Source organism: Xyrauchen texanus, chromosome 19 (genome assembly GCF_025860055.1).
Source record: "Xyrauchen texanus isolate HMW12.3.18 chromosome 19, RBS_HiC_50CHRs, whole genome shotgun sequence".
Classification (NCBI taxonomy): domain Eukaryota; kingdom Metazoa; phylum Chordata; class Actinopteri; order Cypriniformes; family Catostomidae; genus Xyrauchen; species Xyrauchen texanus.
The window spans coordinates 2,582,920-2,600,332 of NC_068294.1; the positions used below are offsets into that span (position 1 = coordinate 2,582,920).

Here is a 17,413-nt window from a genome sequence, read left to right on the forward strand (position 1 = left end):
ACACAGAAAAAAGACACAGACAAATGTGTTGTCACCTACGCAAGCCGAACTTAGTGCTGTTGTGATTAAGTTCTCTGACTGCGAGAAGGCCCTCCTGGCCACTGTATGGGCTGTGGCACACTTCAGTATCAACGTTGGGGGTCAGAAGACAGTCATTGAGACTTGTCACCAACCTGTCACCTTCCTGAACAGCCAACAGCTGAGGGAGGGGCAGGTATCCAACAGCTGCATTGCTACTTGGATGATAGCACTGTAAGGCTACTTGTAAGTCAAGTACACCCAGAACCATAAATTGGCCTTGGGCCAGGGCCTGGCTAAATGCCAACACTGTGACTGCGAAGGGCAACTGAGCCCAGAATCCTTACTTGTCACCACTCTCCCTGCTGCTCCCATCAAATCATCATTACTATAATGAGAATACCTGTGCAGACCTCCCAAGAGATGTGGATGGCTATTCATTCCACCATGAAAGTCAGACTCGGGCAGGAGCCGGTATTGTTTGGTTCAACCGCAACATCAACAAATCATACAACTATTGACTTGCAACAAGACATGCTAGTACACTGAGATTTCAGCAGTGCTCATCATGCTCCAGAAAGTCCCCAGTTGACTGTTGAGCAACTGACGATCTGTTCTGACTCAAAATATGCTCATCATAATTTTATCTCTCACTTTCCCACATGGAAAGAGAATGGCATGAGGAACACAAGAAACAAGGAAGTCAAGCACTCAGAACTCTTCCTGGCTTGCGACTGACTTGGGAATGACAGTGTACTAGAAAAAGGTCGACGGTCATTCCCAAACATCCAGTTCTGACAAGGACTGTAATGATGAAGCCAACCACATAGCCAAGCTAGGTGTGGAACATGTCACAGCCTGGGAGTTCTGAGACAAATGGCTTCCAATTACCCCAAAATGTGCTGTAAACCATGCAGTAGCAAGACCTGGCCATCGTTAAGCAGTGGGTAGCAAAACCTGCAACACAAGGGGCCTCTCAAACCCCACCATGTGAGTCGGAGGAGCTACATGCTCTCCTTTGTGACCAGCCGTGTCTTAAACTGGAGAAAGGTTTGTTGGTCTGTACCCAAATGAACCTGGGACCAGCTCACTGGGTTATCCTAACCAATCATAGGGGGATGATGTTAGCCTTCGCTCATGACTCCCTTTATCGGAGGCCACCGGGATTATCCATCGTTGGCCCACAACATCCGTTCCTATGTCAAAGAATGCCTGGTATGTAGCCAGTTCCAGACGTCCCACCTCCGGGTGGATTTGATTGGACCAGTCCCCAAGTCCTCACAAGGTAACAAGTACCTCCTCATGTTTACCTGCGCTTTCACCAAGTGGCTGGAATGCCTACCTGCCCCTAACGACACAGCCACAGCAAACACAGTCCTGCTGCTGAACCATGTGTTCAGTCGCAGGGGCTACCCCTCTCCATTGATTCGGATTGATGCACCCATTTCACCTCAAGCGTCGTGACTACCATGTACAAAATCGTGGCTGTGGAAGTCAACTTCCACATCCCGTATGCTCCCCAGTTATCTGGACAGGTCAAATGTGCACACCGCACAATTATCAACATGCTTAAAAAGTATGTTAACAGCAATGGCAGAGATTGAGGTGTGAAACTCCACCTGATGCCTATGGCCTACATGCCACAGCATCAGCAATCGGGTTACTGTGCTACATTGGCCTCTCAGCTGTCAACTCTTTCAACATCAATGCGCTTCAAAGGCACATGGGTAAACTCGATGAGGAAATGCCAGAATTCCAAAAAAGTCTCCTCCTCCAAGTACAACTACTGGGCCTGGGTAAAACCCTTCAGAGTGCTATAGTCCCTGTAAAGTTTCATTCTGCTCTTTTCAATAACACATTGCATGCTTTAGTGACTTTGTCAGAGGTTGTCAGAGAGTACATAACATATGTGAGATTGTTAAAGATCAAAGGCAGGACCTCATCAGGGAAATTAGCTCATCAGTCAACAGTCTGGTTGGAGGATTCCAGCTTACCTAGTTACCCTAGACCGTGTCGAATAAATCCTTAGATCTGCTACTACCTCCGTTGTGCAACCTTCACAGATACACCTGGCATATAGGTCAGTGCAATTGTCAGTGCAATTCCAATCTATGTAAATCCTCAGAACCTCGAAATAGGATTCATCCTCAATCTACCCATCATAGAAAGTCAGAATATATACCAACTAAAGCCTGTATTGAATGTTATCGGAGAGGTAACACACATGTTCACCTCAAAACACCACCAACACTCGCCTACCACGATGAGGACCCCTCGCTCTACCTTATCCTTAGGGAAACTAAGCATTTGAACCAAGACAAAGGACATTCATTGGGTTTGTCCAAGCAATCCCTTTGTTAGAGAGGTGAATAACTTCCTCTGTGGCCTAAGAGCCAAATCCCCTGAACAAAAGTGTTAAGGTAGCATGTCTGTCAAAGTTGAAGGAACAGAGACAAAGGTAGAGCTCATTAACACACCAGCCACAGACATTCAAATGTCATACGACTGCCATGATACAGCCACTAAACTAATGCTACCAAACCAGACAGTGTTCTCAATGATTTCCCAAGGAGCCAACATACACATTGACGATACTGTCCTCCATCATCTCAGCGTCGACAAACATGATGTGTAAATTGAGATCATGGACACATTTAGAAGTCACAACCTCATCATTGATGATGCCCTTCAACAGCAGCTTCAGGCTGAATGGACGAAATTAGTGAAGTTCAGTCTCAAACCGACTGGCTTGATCATTATATTTCCTAGTCACATAAGCAGATCTTCATCTTACCAAGAACACCCTATCAGTCTGGTTGCCCTCGGGCTCCCCCTTAGTGGTTGGATCATCACGGCAATTATTGCACACACATGTACAGGTACATTCAAAACCTACAGGCCAGACTGGACTCCCTCCTTCTCGTACAACATCAATAAACTTGTACTTTTAAGAGAAGTGTTTTGATATTGTTCTGCATACACCTGTGCCAAGGGATGGCAGGGTATGTCAGTGCTTGGATTCAAGCCTTCACTGTTTTCATTTTGAATGTCAATGTTCTCTGGACGTCAACTTTCCTATGAGAACAATCCTATATTGAGACTGCTATACTGTCTGGTTATCAGTCCCTGATTCCAGAGTGGTGCCCCGGCAATATTAATCCTTATTAATATTCTGTTGATTTTTATAATTGATAGTTATTATTGACGATTGTTGATTTGAAGGATTAATAAGATCATGTTTATTCTAATCAATGTTCTATTGATTTTAATAATTAATAGTTGTCTTTGATAATAATTCATATTCTATAGATTTTGATAATTTCTAATTCTCTTCTAATTGACAGATTTGTCCAAATCTGATAAGCGTCCTTAAAGTGATAGTTCAACCATAAAATCATAATTCTGTCATAATTTCCCACCCTCATGTTGTTCCAAAACTGTGTAACTTTGTGGAACGCAAAAAAGATATTAGACATAATGTTAGAGACTGACAGTCTCAGTCAACCACCTTATCCTTTTAAAATATGGAGGAAAAAATGCAGTGACATTCTGTCTGACAGAATTTTACAATCTCAGGGTTGAGTTGGTCTCATTCCATGTTTTGTCAGGTCCGAGCCAGTAGAACACGTTAATGCGGAACAACCGACCGGGTGTTCCGCTTTCACCCAGCGCCCTTCACCAAGTTGATCCCAGTGCACCTTCTCTCCCAGGTCAGCCACTAAGTGTTGCTTCCTGGATGTTCTTCCTACCTAGCCTTCTGGCCTGCTAATTCAGCGGACAATTTGTGACCAGACCCACTACGAGCCACAGGTGCTCTGTACTGGGGTAGGGCTCCACAGGCTTAATTCCCTCTTCAGGCAACTACCTGTGATGTATTTTCTGCGGTACAGTCCCCCTGTCGGTGGACCCTCATCTCCCTTGGGCAGTCCCACTGCCCTTGGTCGCCATGCTTTTAGAGCTCCTCCCTCATCAGGCAGGACCTACCACCACACCGCTACCATGTGCGGCTTCACAACCCACTTGGTGTATTGGCCACATGTCACCTCCCCCTAATCTGGGCAGGATGTGGCCTCTGCAGGGTCTTTTCCCCCTGAAAGAATAGGATCGGGAAAGACTGCCTTCCCTGACACATTTCATAGCATTAAGATAGCCCCAGCCATTTCACACTCTATGTGAGAGACATAGAGAGAGAAAAGGCAGCGGCTGCTGGGCTTGCTCCCATGCTAGTTATGTAGCACCTGTTCCCCCCTCAGGGGTGCTGGGACCTGTCTGTATGTGACATCTTTTTCTGGGGGCATTGGGGAGGGTTACGTGCAGCTGATACAGTTGCTTCTAGCATGCAGCAGCCTGCTTGCACCTGTCTCAGCAGTTCTTTTGAATGGGACACCTTGTGTCACTTCATTTGACACAACGTTGAGTGAGTGACAGAAGGGGAACGTCACGGTTACTGTTGTAACCTCCGTTCCCTGAGGGAGGGAACGAGACGTTGTGTCCCTTCTGCCACGACACTAGACCTACCACTGTAAACGGCTGTACCTTATTCTCGGCTCCTCAGTGCAAAAACCTGACTGGCAGATGCACGCCCCCTTCCCTTTATACCCGTATGTCCGGGGGCGGGACATGCAAATTCTGTCAGCCAATTTCTCATTGGCCTTTTCTCAAGTTCAGAGGTATGCAAGTCTCCCAAGGAAGACCCCTTGTGTCACTTCATTTGACACAACATCTCGTTCCCTGAGGTTTCAACAGTAACTGTGATGTTTCAATTTCTTCAATTTCAGGCATCTAGCTTTTATTTTGAATTGTGCTTTTATTTTGACGTGTGGTGTGCCAGATGCTTTACTTTCTTCTTCTGATGGATAAACAGTTCGCTACATGGCCCAGTGTGATCGTTAAGAGCAAATACTGTGATTTAATTAACATTTTTAATTGGATTAGTGCTCTGTTTTATTTTTTTAATTAAATTTAACAAATTACAAAATGTTAACAAACACAAATTGCTTGACACACAACAATGGGGATACATAAACAAAAGTACATAAGAAGACAACAACATGTACAGTTGGACCAACCTAAACCAAGGAGAATACATATGCAATCTAGACACTTCTGGCACATTATATCATACCATACCACAGAATATCACTAGCAACGGCATTTATGCTGTCAAGATATGGCGTCCATATGCAGTTAAAAGTGTCAGTTGTAGAATGAATGATGCACATCAAGAGCTCCAAAAGAATAGTCTCTCTAACAATTGCATGCCAGCCTTTAATGGAGGGAGGCTTATCACTGATCCATGACATCAGTAGATTCTTCCTGGCAGCAAAGTTCAATAAGCTAAAAAGCCATCTTTTATATTTGTTAGAAATGAGTTTACAGGGAAAACCCAGAAGGAGTGACAAAGGATCCAGCCCCATAGCCAGATAAAACAAAGATATTATTTAACTGAACCACAACCCTTGACCAATAAGACTGGATTATGTGAGAACCCCATATACAATGAATATAATCTCCTATATCCGACTTGCATTTAGGGCAGAGTGGTGAAAGAGTTTAATTGTATTTGTGTCATATATGAGGCGTAATATGTATTCTGTGCAGAATCCTAAGCTGATTGGCACTTGCCCTGTTACACACTGAGAGCCTATTGGCCTGGGACCAAACCGTCTTCCAAGATATCCACTCCGAGGTCTCGTTCCCAAGTCAATCTGAGGTGCGAGGTACTAACTGTACCATAGGAGCATAGAGCTTTATAAAAAAAGGGAAATCAATTTGTGTGGAGGATGGTTCAGAAGGATTTTCTCAATAACTTAGAATGAATATTTAGAAGTGGGAGTAGTATTTTTGAAGATATAGTTTATAATTTGCAAAAATCTGAAGAAATGTTGCCTAGGTACATTATATCTTGAGACTATGTAATCAAAGAAGAGTAGAGATCCCTCCTCAAACAAGTCCCTCATCCTAAATATGCCAAGAGCATGCCATAAGCTAAAACCAGGGTCTGTAGTACTTGGCAAGAACTCAGGATTATTCAAAACCGTCAAAAGAAGAGAGGTTGTGTCGATCCTGCCTTCCAGCCTTCGTAAAACATACCAGGCCTTGAGAGTATTGCGCACTAAGTGAATATTACACAGAACTCTGCTCAACTTTGAATTATGAACAAATAAAAGGTTTTGTAAAGGGCAGTTGGACTGTGAGGATTCGAGATCAAGCCAGACCTGAATGAGGTTTATAAATCTTGGCACAGACACCTCGGGATATGAGAGAAAGAGAAGCATATCATCCACATTTAAGGAGATTTTGTGCTGTCTACCACACAGAGACACCCCCGACAGCGCCACATCCTCTCTTATTATCTGAGCAAGTGGCTGTATTGCTATTGCGAAAAGCAATGGAGAGAGAGGGCAGCCCTGTCTGGTACCCCGGAATAGAGGAAAATTGTCGGATCTGTGACCATTGGTAATGACCGCTGCAAGAGGACCTGTATAGAGTATGCACCCACTTAATGAATCATTCTCCAAGGCCAAAATTTTCTAAGGTATAAAATAAATGAGGCCTTTCCACAGAGTCAAAAGCTTATTCCGCATCAAGGGACAGAATGAGAGAACTAGAACTAAAATTATGATTGAGCTCAATAATATTTAAAAGCCGTCTAACATTGTGAGTAGAGGTTCTGCCTTTAATAAACCCTGTCTGGTCTTCATTAATAATAGATGGACAGAACTTCATCTCACTAAACCTCCAGAAACAAAATGTCCGAAAAAACACACACACCCATAAACCTCCTGCCAACCACCCACCTGAGATATAACCATAAATTATAAGACCAGCCCTCATCACTCAGAAAGGGAGAATAAAAAATAAAATATACAAGTATACTCGTATCGCTACATACTTATAAGAGAATAGACTATGAAAACAATTCATTTCGCCACCCGCCTGTCACAGCAGCAGGGGGATCAGGTGTTGGACCTCGTGCCATTTTTGTCCAGGTACTGCGAAACTGCATCTGTCGTCTCAAAAACTTTAGAAGTGCTTCCAATAATCACATGTAGCTTGGTCAGATACGGCATTGCGTAGCGTCTCTCGAAGTCGCTGTTTGATTGTATTGAACTCTTTACGCCTACGTATAACTGAATTAGAAAAATCCTGTTAGAATGACACTTTGCTGTCCTCCTGCCACAAATTTCCATCCGCCAACAGCCTCCGGCTGGCATCTAGAACTCTCTGCTTATCTCCGTAGTTGTGGAACCGGACAATTAGCGGCCGTGGCCTGTCCTTAGCACCCGGTTTTTGAGCCAGCGTATGATGCGCCCTTTCAATCTTAATACGACTGCCCTTATTATGCAGGTTAAGAAATGTGGGGATCCATGTTTGAAGAAAGGTAACGGCATCAGCACCCTCCACCTCTTCGCGAAGGCCTAAAATTCTGATGTTTTACGCCAGCCTTTGTTTTCCAGGTCATCGATGTGTTCAGAGAGCAAAGCGGCTTGTTTTTCAAGGGTGAGTGCACAGGTTTGTGCATCCTCCGAAGATGCCTCCACTGCCATGATTCTCCGCTCTGCCTCGTCCAGCCGATTATTCACGCTCTCCAATTGCTGAGTGTGATTATGCACTATTTCTGCAAGTTTAAATGAGGGCCTCACTTCCAGGTTAGGTTAGGGACTCTCTATATCTTTGTTGGCAGTTTGGAGCTCCCATCCCTTTTTGGAGCTCTGTATATAGCTACTGTGTATCCTTCTCCACTGGTGTGCAGAAATAATGAATGATGACAGCTGGACAGGTACATTCATTGCTATACACCCAGAGGACCATTGTTGTTGTTGTTATTTAACTAAGAAAAACATTGCGATTTCGGGGAAAATTTAGCGTCTCTGCAAAGCCTTCTGAAGGATGACAAATTTTTTTTTTATGTTTTGTTCAGCACACTTTTGAGAACTATTATGATTCAGACTTTGTAAAGAAACTTATATTGAAAGATGAAGCAACTAAATTGGAGACAATAGTAATGCTGGTAAGTAATCAATTTAAAACTATTGTTTCTGTGTTTGTTTGATATGTACGTAAGCTGTGATCAGAACTCTAATGTGGAGCAAATTATGCTTAATGCATGGTTACTCACCAAAGAAATACATAATGCTCACAAAATATTGACGTGAGATTAAATGATTTAATCATGTAAGAAGAACACGTAGCACGGAGTGGAATGAAAGACAATAATTTAGTATACGCTAGTAGTATATGTAGAAGAAGGTCAGCAACCTTTTTGACATGGAGTGCCATTTTTATTTTCCTGGTCAATGGCTGTGCCGACATGCAAATGTATGCGATTTTCCGAAGTATGAGTCTACTTGTGAAAATGTTTCTATTTTGCATTTTCTATTTTAATTGTTTATTTTTAATTACAAATTATAAATGTTTTTGTGAAAACCCGATGATTATGATATAATCATAATGTGAATCAGCATGTGAATTTTCACAGAGCATCTTAAGTGCTTTAATGAAAGAAAACCTGTCCTTTTGTCCAAAATTTGTTCAGTTTTTAATTGTTATTTCAGTCTAATAACTGTAGTAGCTTTATTCTGTACTTCAAATAAATTGAGACATTTAGCAATTAACACATTGGGTTTATATAATGAAGTCTTAAAGGGGAGAGCACAGAGTGTTTCAGACAGTGAGATAGAGACAGGGTTGAAAAAATTTAATTTAATATTATATATATTTTTTGTGTTGACTTACATTATAAGTGGAAAAATAAGGGGAAAAAAATGCATGACATGACCGCTTTAACTTAAAGGTCTGGTCAGTTTTTTTTAATAACATGCCATCTTGGGCTTACACTGACACCTAGAGGCTTGGATGTAGCATTATTCAACCACAATTGTTTTCAGATATCAATACCATTGTAGAAATTCACAATACACAGCCAGTCATGATTATTGAATCCCTGAGTGAAAGGGTTTAATAACAGGGCGGTTACTCAGATTAAGCAAGTAGTATTTGGCTGGTCATGTGATTCTAACATGGCAGCCACCATGAGTGGACCCTCTCCATGTAGAATTATATGGCTTTTATAAGCTTACTGATATCACTGGAGTCTTTATCTCTTGCGAGTGCTTACAATTTTATGTTTCAAAATATCAATAAACATTTTTACAAGTAAAACTTTTTAAATGAGGACACAATTACTGAGTGCAGCTTTAATAAACATGCACAGATGTACAGTGGGTACGGAAAGTATTCAGACCCCCTTACATTTTTCACACTTTGTTATATTGCAGCCATTTGCTAAAATCATTTAAGTTCATTTTTTTCCTCATTATTGTACACACAGCACCCCATATTGACAAAAAAACACAGAATTGTTGACATTTTTGCACATGTATTAAAAAAGAAAAACTGAAATATCACATGGTCCTAAGTATTCAGACCCTTTGTTCAGTATTTAGTAGAAGCACCCTTTTGATCTAATACAGCCATGAGTCTTTTTGGGAAAGATGCAACAAGTTTTTCACATCTGGATTTGGTATCCTCTGCCATTCCTCCTTGCAGATCCTCTCCAGTTCTGTCAGGTTGGATGGTAAATGTTGGTGGACAGCCATTTTCAGGTCTCTCTAGAGATGCTCAATTGGGTTTAAGTCAGGGCTCTGGCTGGGCCATTCAAGAACAGTCACGGAGTTGTTGTGAAGCCACTCCTTCGTTATTTTAGCGGTGTGCTTAGGGTCATTGTCTTGTTGGAAGGTGAACCTTCGGCCCAGTCTGAGGTCCAGAGCACTCTGGAGAAGGTTTTCGTCCAGGATATCCCTGTACTTGGCCACATTCATCTTTCCCTCGATTGCAACCAGTCGTCCTGTCCCTGCAGCTGAAAAACACCCCCACAGCATGATGCTGCCACCACCGTGCTTCACTGTTGAGACTGTATTGGACAGGTGATGAGCAGTGCCTGGTTTTCTCCACACATACCGCTTAGAATTAAGGCCAAAAGTTCTATCTTGGTCTCATCAGACCAGAGAATCTTATTTATCACCATCTTGGAGTCCTTCAGGTGTTTTTTAGCAAACTCCAAACTTTCATGTGTCTTGCACTGAGGAGAGGCTTCCGTCGGGCCACTCTGCCATAAAGCCCTGACTGATGGATGGCTGCAGTGATGGTTGACTTACTACAACTTTCTCCCATCTCCCGACTGCATCTCTGGAGCTCAGCCACAGTGATATTTGGGTTCTTCTTTACCACTCTCACCAAGGCTCTTCTCCCCAGATAGCTCAGTTTGGCCGGACGGCCAGCTCTAGGGAGGGTTCTGGTCGTCCCAAACGTCTTCCATTTAAGGATTATGGAGGCCACTGTGCTCTTATGAACCTTAAGGGCAGCAGATATTTTTTTGGCCAGATCTGTGCCTTGCCACAATTCTGTCTCTGAGCTCTTCAGGCAGTTCCTTTGACCTCATGATTCTCATTTGCTCTGACATGCACTGTGAGCTGTAAGGTCTTATATAGACAGGTGTGTGGCTTTCCTAATCAAGTCCAGTCAGTATAATCAAACACAGCTGGACTCAATTGAAGGTGTAGAACCATCTCAAGGATGATCAGAAGAAATGGACAGCACCTGAGTTAAATATATGAGTGTCACAGCAAAGGGTCTGAATACTTAGGACCATGTGATATTTCAGTTTTTCTTTTTTAATAAATGTGCAAAAATGTCAACAATTCTGTGTTTTTCTGTCAATATGGGGTGCTGTGTGTACAATAATGAGGAAAAAAAATTAACTTAAATGATTTTAGCAAATGGCTGCAATATAACAAAGAGTGAAAAATTTAAGGGGGTCTGAATACTTTCCGTACCCACTGTATACTTTGAAAGTAGACAGAAATAAAATTCTATGCACCTTTGACATACTGTTTTTAATGTACCATGATTTGGGACACACTGATGCTAATCTGTCAATAGAGTAAGTAGAGTCTGTGTATATATGGCTTATATACAGTATATATATATATATATATATATATATATATATATATATATATATATATATATATAAATGTGTACATTAGCCTAAACACTGAATGTTTATACTTGAAGGCAGTTCATTTTTACAACCTGTACATTTTATTTTAGACTTAATTTATATTTATATTTCATTTATAGTAGATCAAATTATTTTCCCACCTATAGGCAAACTTCTGCAAAATTTCATTTTCCATTTCATTTGCTATTGTGATGTGCAGTAATAAATACATTTTTCAAAAGGTTTTTCCAGTAGATAGAGTAGATATTCAGATTTTACTGCCAGAGATTGAGTTGTGTAGTGGTGAACAAAGAACTTAAGTGCTGCATTCCTTTTACTGATTAAGAAGCTGGATTCAGCCTCTTCTTTTGCAGCGTATTGTGTCTCATGAGTGCGAAGGAAATGGCATTGACATAGCATTTACCAATGACTGTTAACCAGTAATGCGCCTGTTGGATGTTTGTTACAAGGTAAATGTGTTTCAAAATTTGAGAGTTTGTAGATTTGAATTTGAGAATTTGTAGAATAAATATTTGTAAATGTCGATACACATTATGCAAGCAAACTTTTCTTTTTGCTGCGTTCCATGTATTTTGTGTCCTAAGACGAGACCTAGGCACCCCACTTTCATTTCATGTCTCTTTTAAAAACACTTTCTGTTTTTTATAGTCAGTTGGTAATAAAAAAATAAAAATTAAAAAAAACATTATTTCTAATCATACATTGCACAGATGAGGGAAAAACTACTGTGCAGCTTCTCTCTCATTAATGTGCGCTGCGCTCATTCAACTATAAACACTTGCTGGTGGAGCATTCATTCTCTTACAGAGACAGTACTAATTTACCACTGATACGTATCAATGTAAACTTAATGTAAATGGCACAAGTGCATATAAACAAACATGTTACAACATTTTGTAATGTAGTAAGTGTAATAAATGTGTAAATACATAAACATTTAAAAGGCACAATAATACACAGAAATATTTTTACTTCAGAAAACACTGTAAATATGAAAGAATTTAAGAAAAACAAATTTTTAACAAATCTATGCAAGTTTTTGCATAGTAGTTTTGATATAGTTGCAGTTATTAAATCAATTATTATTTGTATAATATAACTAATAATTCTATTTTCATTAGCTTCCAACCTTGTGAACATTTTGTTAAAATTTTTATGAAATTTAACATTGACAGCAGCTTGTATAATTATTAAAAATAAAATGTTTATGACATCATATACATTGATAGAATGTGAAATTTGCTAATTTGTACTCAAGCTTAAAATGTGATTAAAAGGATCAAAAGTGAAATATGAAAATAAAATGTACAATCCTGCATACTATATTGGGTGAAATCATATATACTGTATATATATATATATATATATATATATATATATATATATATATATATTTATATATATATACACACACACTGATAGATAGATAGATAGATAGATAGATAGATAGATAGATAGATAGATAGATATCGATTTGATTATGATTCATTTTAATTCTGATTACTTTGTGTGTATTTCCACATTGTCCATTTTGCTTATATATGAAATAAGGTCTGTTCCAAAACTTAGTGAGCTTCTTCCAGAGGTGACATTTTATTTAGACATCATAGGTGTGATCCCGACGTTAAGGCTGTTCCAAAAGTACAAAAGTTCAAAAAGTCTTTATTATGCTTCCCTCGTTTTAGCCAAATTCTTAGGTAGCATCGTATGTTGTAATGTATCCTCCCCTGGGTATGCAATCCCAGTATGCACTGTGATGAGCTCGGTGGAAAAGCCAATCCAATATGGTGGACGAAGTGATATATATTTTTGCTATAAATATATAGTACATTTAATACTGAAAAGAATCGAAGAAAAATTATTTAATATGATAGAAATATGACTGTTTTACCTAAAATGTGTGTGCGCTATGAATATTTATGCTCATTAGAGAATCGCGCTATTCCTCTCGAATCACCTGTTTTGAAATCAGTTGCGAGTCGAGTCTCTGCTCTGTGCGTGAGGAGCTGCCACCTTTGTGGAATGTTCCAAATTGGTGTCTTATGAGGCTTATGAACATTCAGTTAGTTTGCTGACATACATAGAAGACAGCTACCTATGTTGGTAGGAGACAGCGAGGCATCTCAGTAACTTTTGGAACAAACCCATAATTTATCTCTCAGGTAATACTGTTAATTATACAGGGGATCTTCTAATTTGGTACATATAGATTTAGCAAATTTGAAAATATTGAATTAGCTAATTTTATTATTAGTTTTCCATAAATGTGGTCACCTTTTGTACAAATTCCATGTATTCCATCAATAAATATTATGTTTTGAAATTGCATATATTATATTACATATATATTTATATTGTTACATGAACATTTTACTGTAAGTATTTCCATTGATACTGTATGTAGTACAAGTTGCACGGCTTCATTACTGAAAACACAATCAATTTTTTCTCATATGTCAAAATGTCAAATGTTAATATGAGTGGATTGTCTCTCCACGTGGAATGTGAATGGGTTGGGGCACCTCATAAAAAGAAGGAAGGTTATTTAACTTCTTAAGCGTATTTAATTTTTTGGTGGTGTGTTAAGATCCAAGAATATTTGGAGTTTTATCTGTGACGTATTGGTCACTCAAATTTCATTTTGCCCCAGATTCTGTATTTTGGGCAATGGGGCTGTGAACAATATGTGGGATAAACACATACAAAATTGGTTTCTGACCAGTGTTATGATTGGCAGACAGCTTATTTTAAGGGGATGGGAGTTGGCTGGAGTGCCTTTATTTCTGGAGTGGTGTGCAGGGAATGGTAGGGTGGCAGCTTTCAAGGAGGTATCATGTAGAAGGCTGGGGTTTTGGGATTTGTTTGATAAGAAATGGGGCAGTTTATTAGCATTTTTGGGTGACTTTCGGGGAGGGGCTGTGGAGAGAGAAGTATAGTTTTAATTGTGTATGTTTAGTATATATATATATATATATATATGCGGGGGTAATAGCGGGGCTAAATGTTGTTTCAATGTATATATGTTGTATTTTTCTTATATCTTTGAATCAATAATAATAATAAAACATGTTAATCGGAAAAAACTGTGCATCGCAGTAGTTTATAATATGTACCACTGTACTGTAAATGTTGGATTAACTGAAGTGTGCTTGAAGCACTGCTTGTGCACTCCATCAGTATATAATCTACTGTATAGTATTATTATTAGGCCTATTATATAATTTATATTTAATTTAGGCCTTTTATAAGTTAAACATAAAAAAAATTATATATATATATATATATATATATATATATATATATATATATATAAATAATTGCAGTAAGAAGGATGCACTAGGCTTTCGGTGGGATTACTTTCTACAGATAAGCAATTTGTTCCACTAGGTATAATTATAGTTTTTTTGTTGTTGTAATAATGGAATACTGCATCCAAAAAATTGGACATTCTGGGAAAATATGATCTGTAGTACTTCAGTATATCAACTGGGAACATACTACAACCAATGTAATATATTTGGTATATAATTGAATAACCTTGTCTGCATTATACAATATGCAAGTTGAATTAATGTTTGGACCCCATTGACTTTTTAGCTCAATATGTGGATTTTTCAGAGGGTCCCTCAATGTAGGCACATATTCAATGAATATTTAACTTGAATTAACTTTACCCCACTAAAGGGGCCCCCCCTTGAACAATTTTGGCATCTGACTGGCTTACATATCCAATATGGGATGCATCATTTCATCTTAAATATGAGGCGATCCTGTATTTTATGGGACAGGTGGCAACCCTAGCTACAGGAGAATATAAACATGCTTAAAATGATGCAAAAATGTCTGACACTTGTCAGTAAATCGGCATAATGGGGCTGATGTCATATCTACTGGAACATTTGGAAGCAACATGTCGACTTCCCATGTGGTCACGTTGGAATACTCTCCACATCATTTTATTTGTTGCTGAAATATTTTGTTAAATCCTGCTGTTTACCACTGTTTTTGATTAATGTATTCACAAAATGGTGTATAGGTTAAAATGCTGTTTAATGCTGATAGTTAAACATTAATAAAATAAATAATGCTTCAATGTAGTTAGGCCCTATTGTTAATAGCTAATTGATTGCTAATAGCTAAAACTGATTTTCGTTTAGCAAATTACTTTTTTAAAGGGTTGTTTCAACTCTAAATTACTCAGGGATGGAATAAGTAAATATGTTACTTAAATTATTGTTTTCAAATTAATTATATTATTTATTATTATCATACTATTTACTTGAATTAATGATATACTGTTTTGCTGTAATTTCCATATCAAATGATTTAACAGTCATACTTTTTTTTTGCTGCTTGTATGATGGCAAGTAGTACAAATGTACATCAATTTACAGTATGTGAGGTAGAACGACACTGAATCTACAATACATTTGAAAACAAATGAGCTCATGTTGGAAGACGGGATGGTATAATATAAGCACCTTTCAGTAGATTGACATCAAGGACTAAATATGAAACAGAGGTAGGCCTACATCCTTTACCTCTTGGGTATTCAGATTTTTTAACATCTCATCCACAGTTCATTGGACAGGCAGAGGGTCTCGAGGGATTTATACTGCAGTGGTTTTTCTGTCATGGGCTGTACAGTATATGCTTACAATTCACCAGTCTGACACCACCCTAGTGTGTCTTGAGTCATCAGCCTCTTCTTTTCCTTCCTGGAGAAGCTGTCTGATGTCCCAGCAGCATCATCAGCAGCAGCAGCACACTACAGCTGAAGTGCAGTGAACATTCAGGGCTTCAGCTGCAAAAAACTGTCTTGCGAAATGCGTAAATTCCTCCTTTACATGCTCAATGCTGTGATTGGCAAATGTCTGCAAATTTGAGTTATGGATTGTGTCTGTACCTGATTAAACACATTGTAGATGGATCTAAGTCTGCCACTGAGACTATGACATTTAATGTATTTTCAAATGAATGCTGGATGTTTATTAAAATGCACCTGAAGTAAGAGAGCACAAACACATTTCAAGCAAAACATTTGACAACAAAGTCACATTCAAAATGTTAATACAACATATCTAGTGTTGAAAATTAAGACAAAATATTGTGACACTTTGTGATAGTAGAACTGCTGAACTCCACCTAAAGGTGCTGTGCTTGGACTCTATACATGCACTAAAAATCACATTGATGCCAGTTGATTTAAAGTCATTGTTAAAATGGCTCAAAAGTATAATTACTGCTGAGAACAGCTCTAGCAGTTTTTAAAAATATTTTTTTGGACATGTGACACTGGCTTTGGTAATTTTGTTATCTAATGCAATGACATTCAGACATTTTTTAAGTGTAACTTAACTTCCCACATTCTTTTTGAGCCGCTGAATGGGCGATGCTGAAACAGTGTGAAGTGCAGATGGGGTTCACTGCTTCTGATTAATGGCTTTGCTGATTTGATGGAATACCCCCCCCCCCCAGGACAGATGCAGAGATACTGTACATTTGACCTGTATCCTACTGCCTTTGTGCAGATTTTCAGTCTTAAAGCACCAGCGTCTCTCAGCTTTTAAAAACACACATATCAGTGCATTTTTACATAGAAAAACACCAGTGATTTCAACAAATTAACTATTAACTATGCTAAATTAGCCTAGTGGTGTTTGTAAAAGGAATAGTTCAGCCAAAAATTATAATTCTCCATATCCAAGTCCAAAACTTTTAAGCTCCAATAGGGACATAAAGGTAACAGAAGTAATATATCTAGTAATCTAACTTTGGGTGACAAACAGACCAAATTTGAAGTACATCTTCACTATATACTGTATCTTGACATCCGACCCAAATGAAACACAGTTCAGGCTTCAAGAAGGGATTGCTTGGATGCTGTATGTGGTTGACAGGTCCTCAATCCTGATATAATTATAGTTCATTCAGGACCATTTCTGTCAAATGAATACTTGACTGAACACTTGAATGAATGCTTGTATTCATTTATAGATAATTGAAGCAATCTGTTGGTGTGGGTGGTATGGTTCTGTTCTGGGCATACTGTCTGCCCATAAATGCAGACATGCACTCAAAAAAAATGAAATGTTGGATTTAATTAACTTTGTTGTGTCAGCAGGTTTCACTGAGTTCAATAAATTAAGTTAATTACATTTGATTTATCCAGTGCTAATTAATCAAGTTAAATAATCTTCTTTTGTCCAAAACTGTTAAGCTACTTAAGTTAAAGTAACCTAAAATCAAGATTCTCACTCTTAACTAAAGCAAGCATTGTGATTTTGACTGGTTATTCAATTAATAATGCACCAACAGCTGAAAAAAGTAACCTCTAAGTTGAATTTTATTCAATCATGACAATCTCTC

At 38.8% G+C, this 17,413-nt stretch overlaps 1 protein-coding gene across 1 annotated transcript in view; it reads left to right on the forward strand.

The window, feature by feature from the left end:
- The first annotated feature begins 1,487 nt into the window (after window positions 1-1,487).
- LOC127659530 (X-linked interleukin-1 receptor accessory protein-like 2) overlaps window positions 1,488-17,413 on the forward strand; it is a 564,853-nt gene continuing 548,927 nt past the window's right edge. The window contains exon 1 of the mRNA XM_052149394.1: window positions 1,488-1,594. Coding sequence (XP_052005354.1) covers window positions 1,488-1,594 — 107 coding nt within the window. The remainder of the gene's footprint in view (window positions 1,595-17,413) is intronic.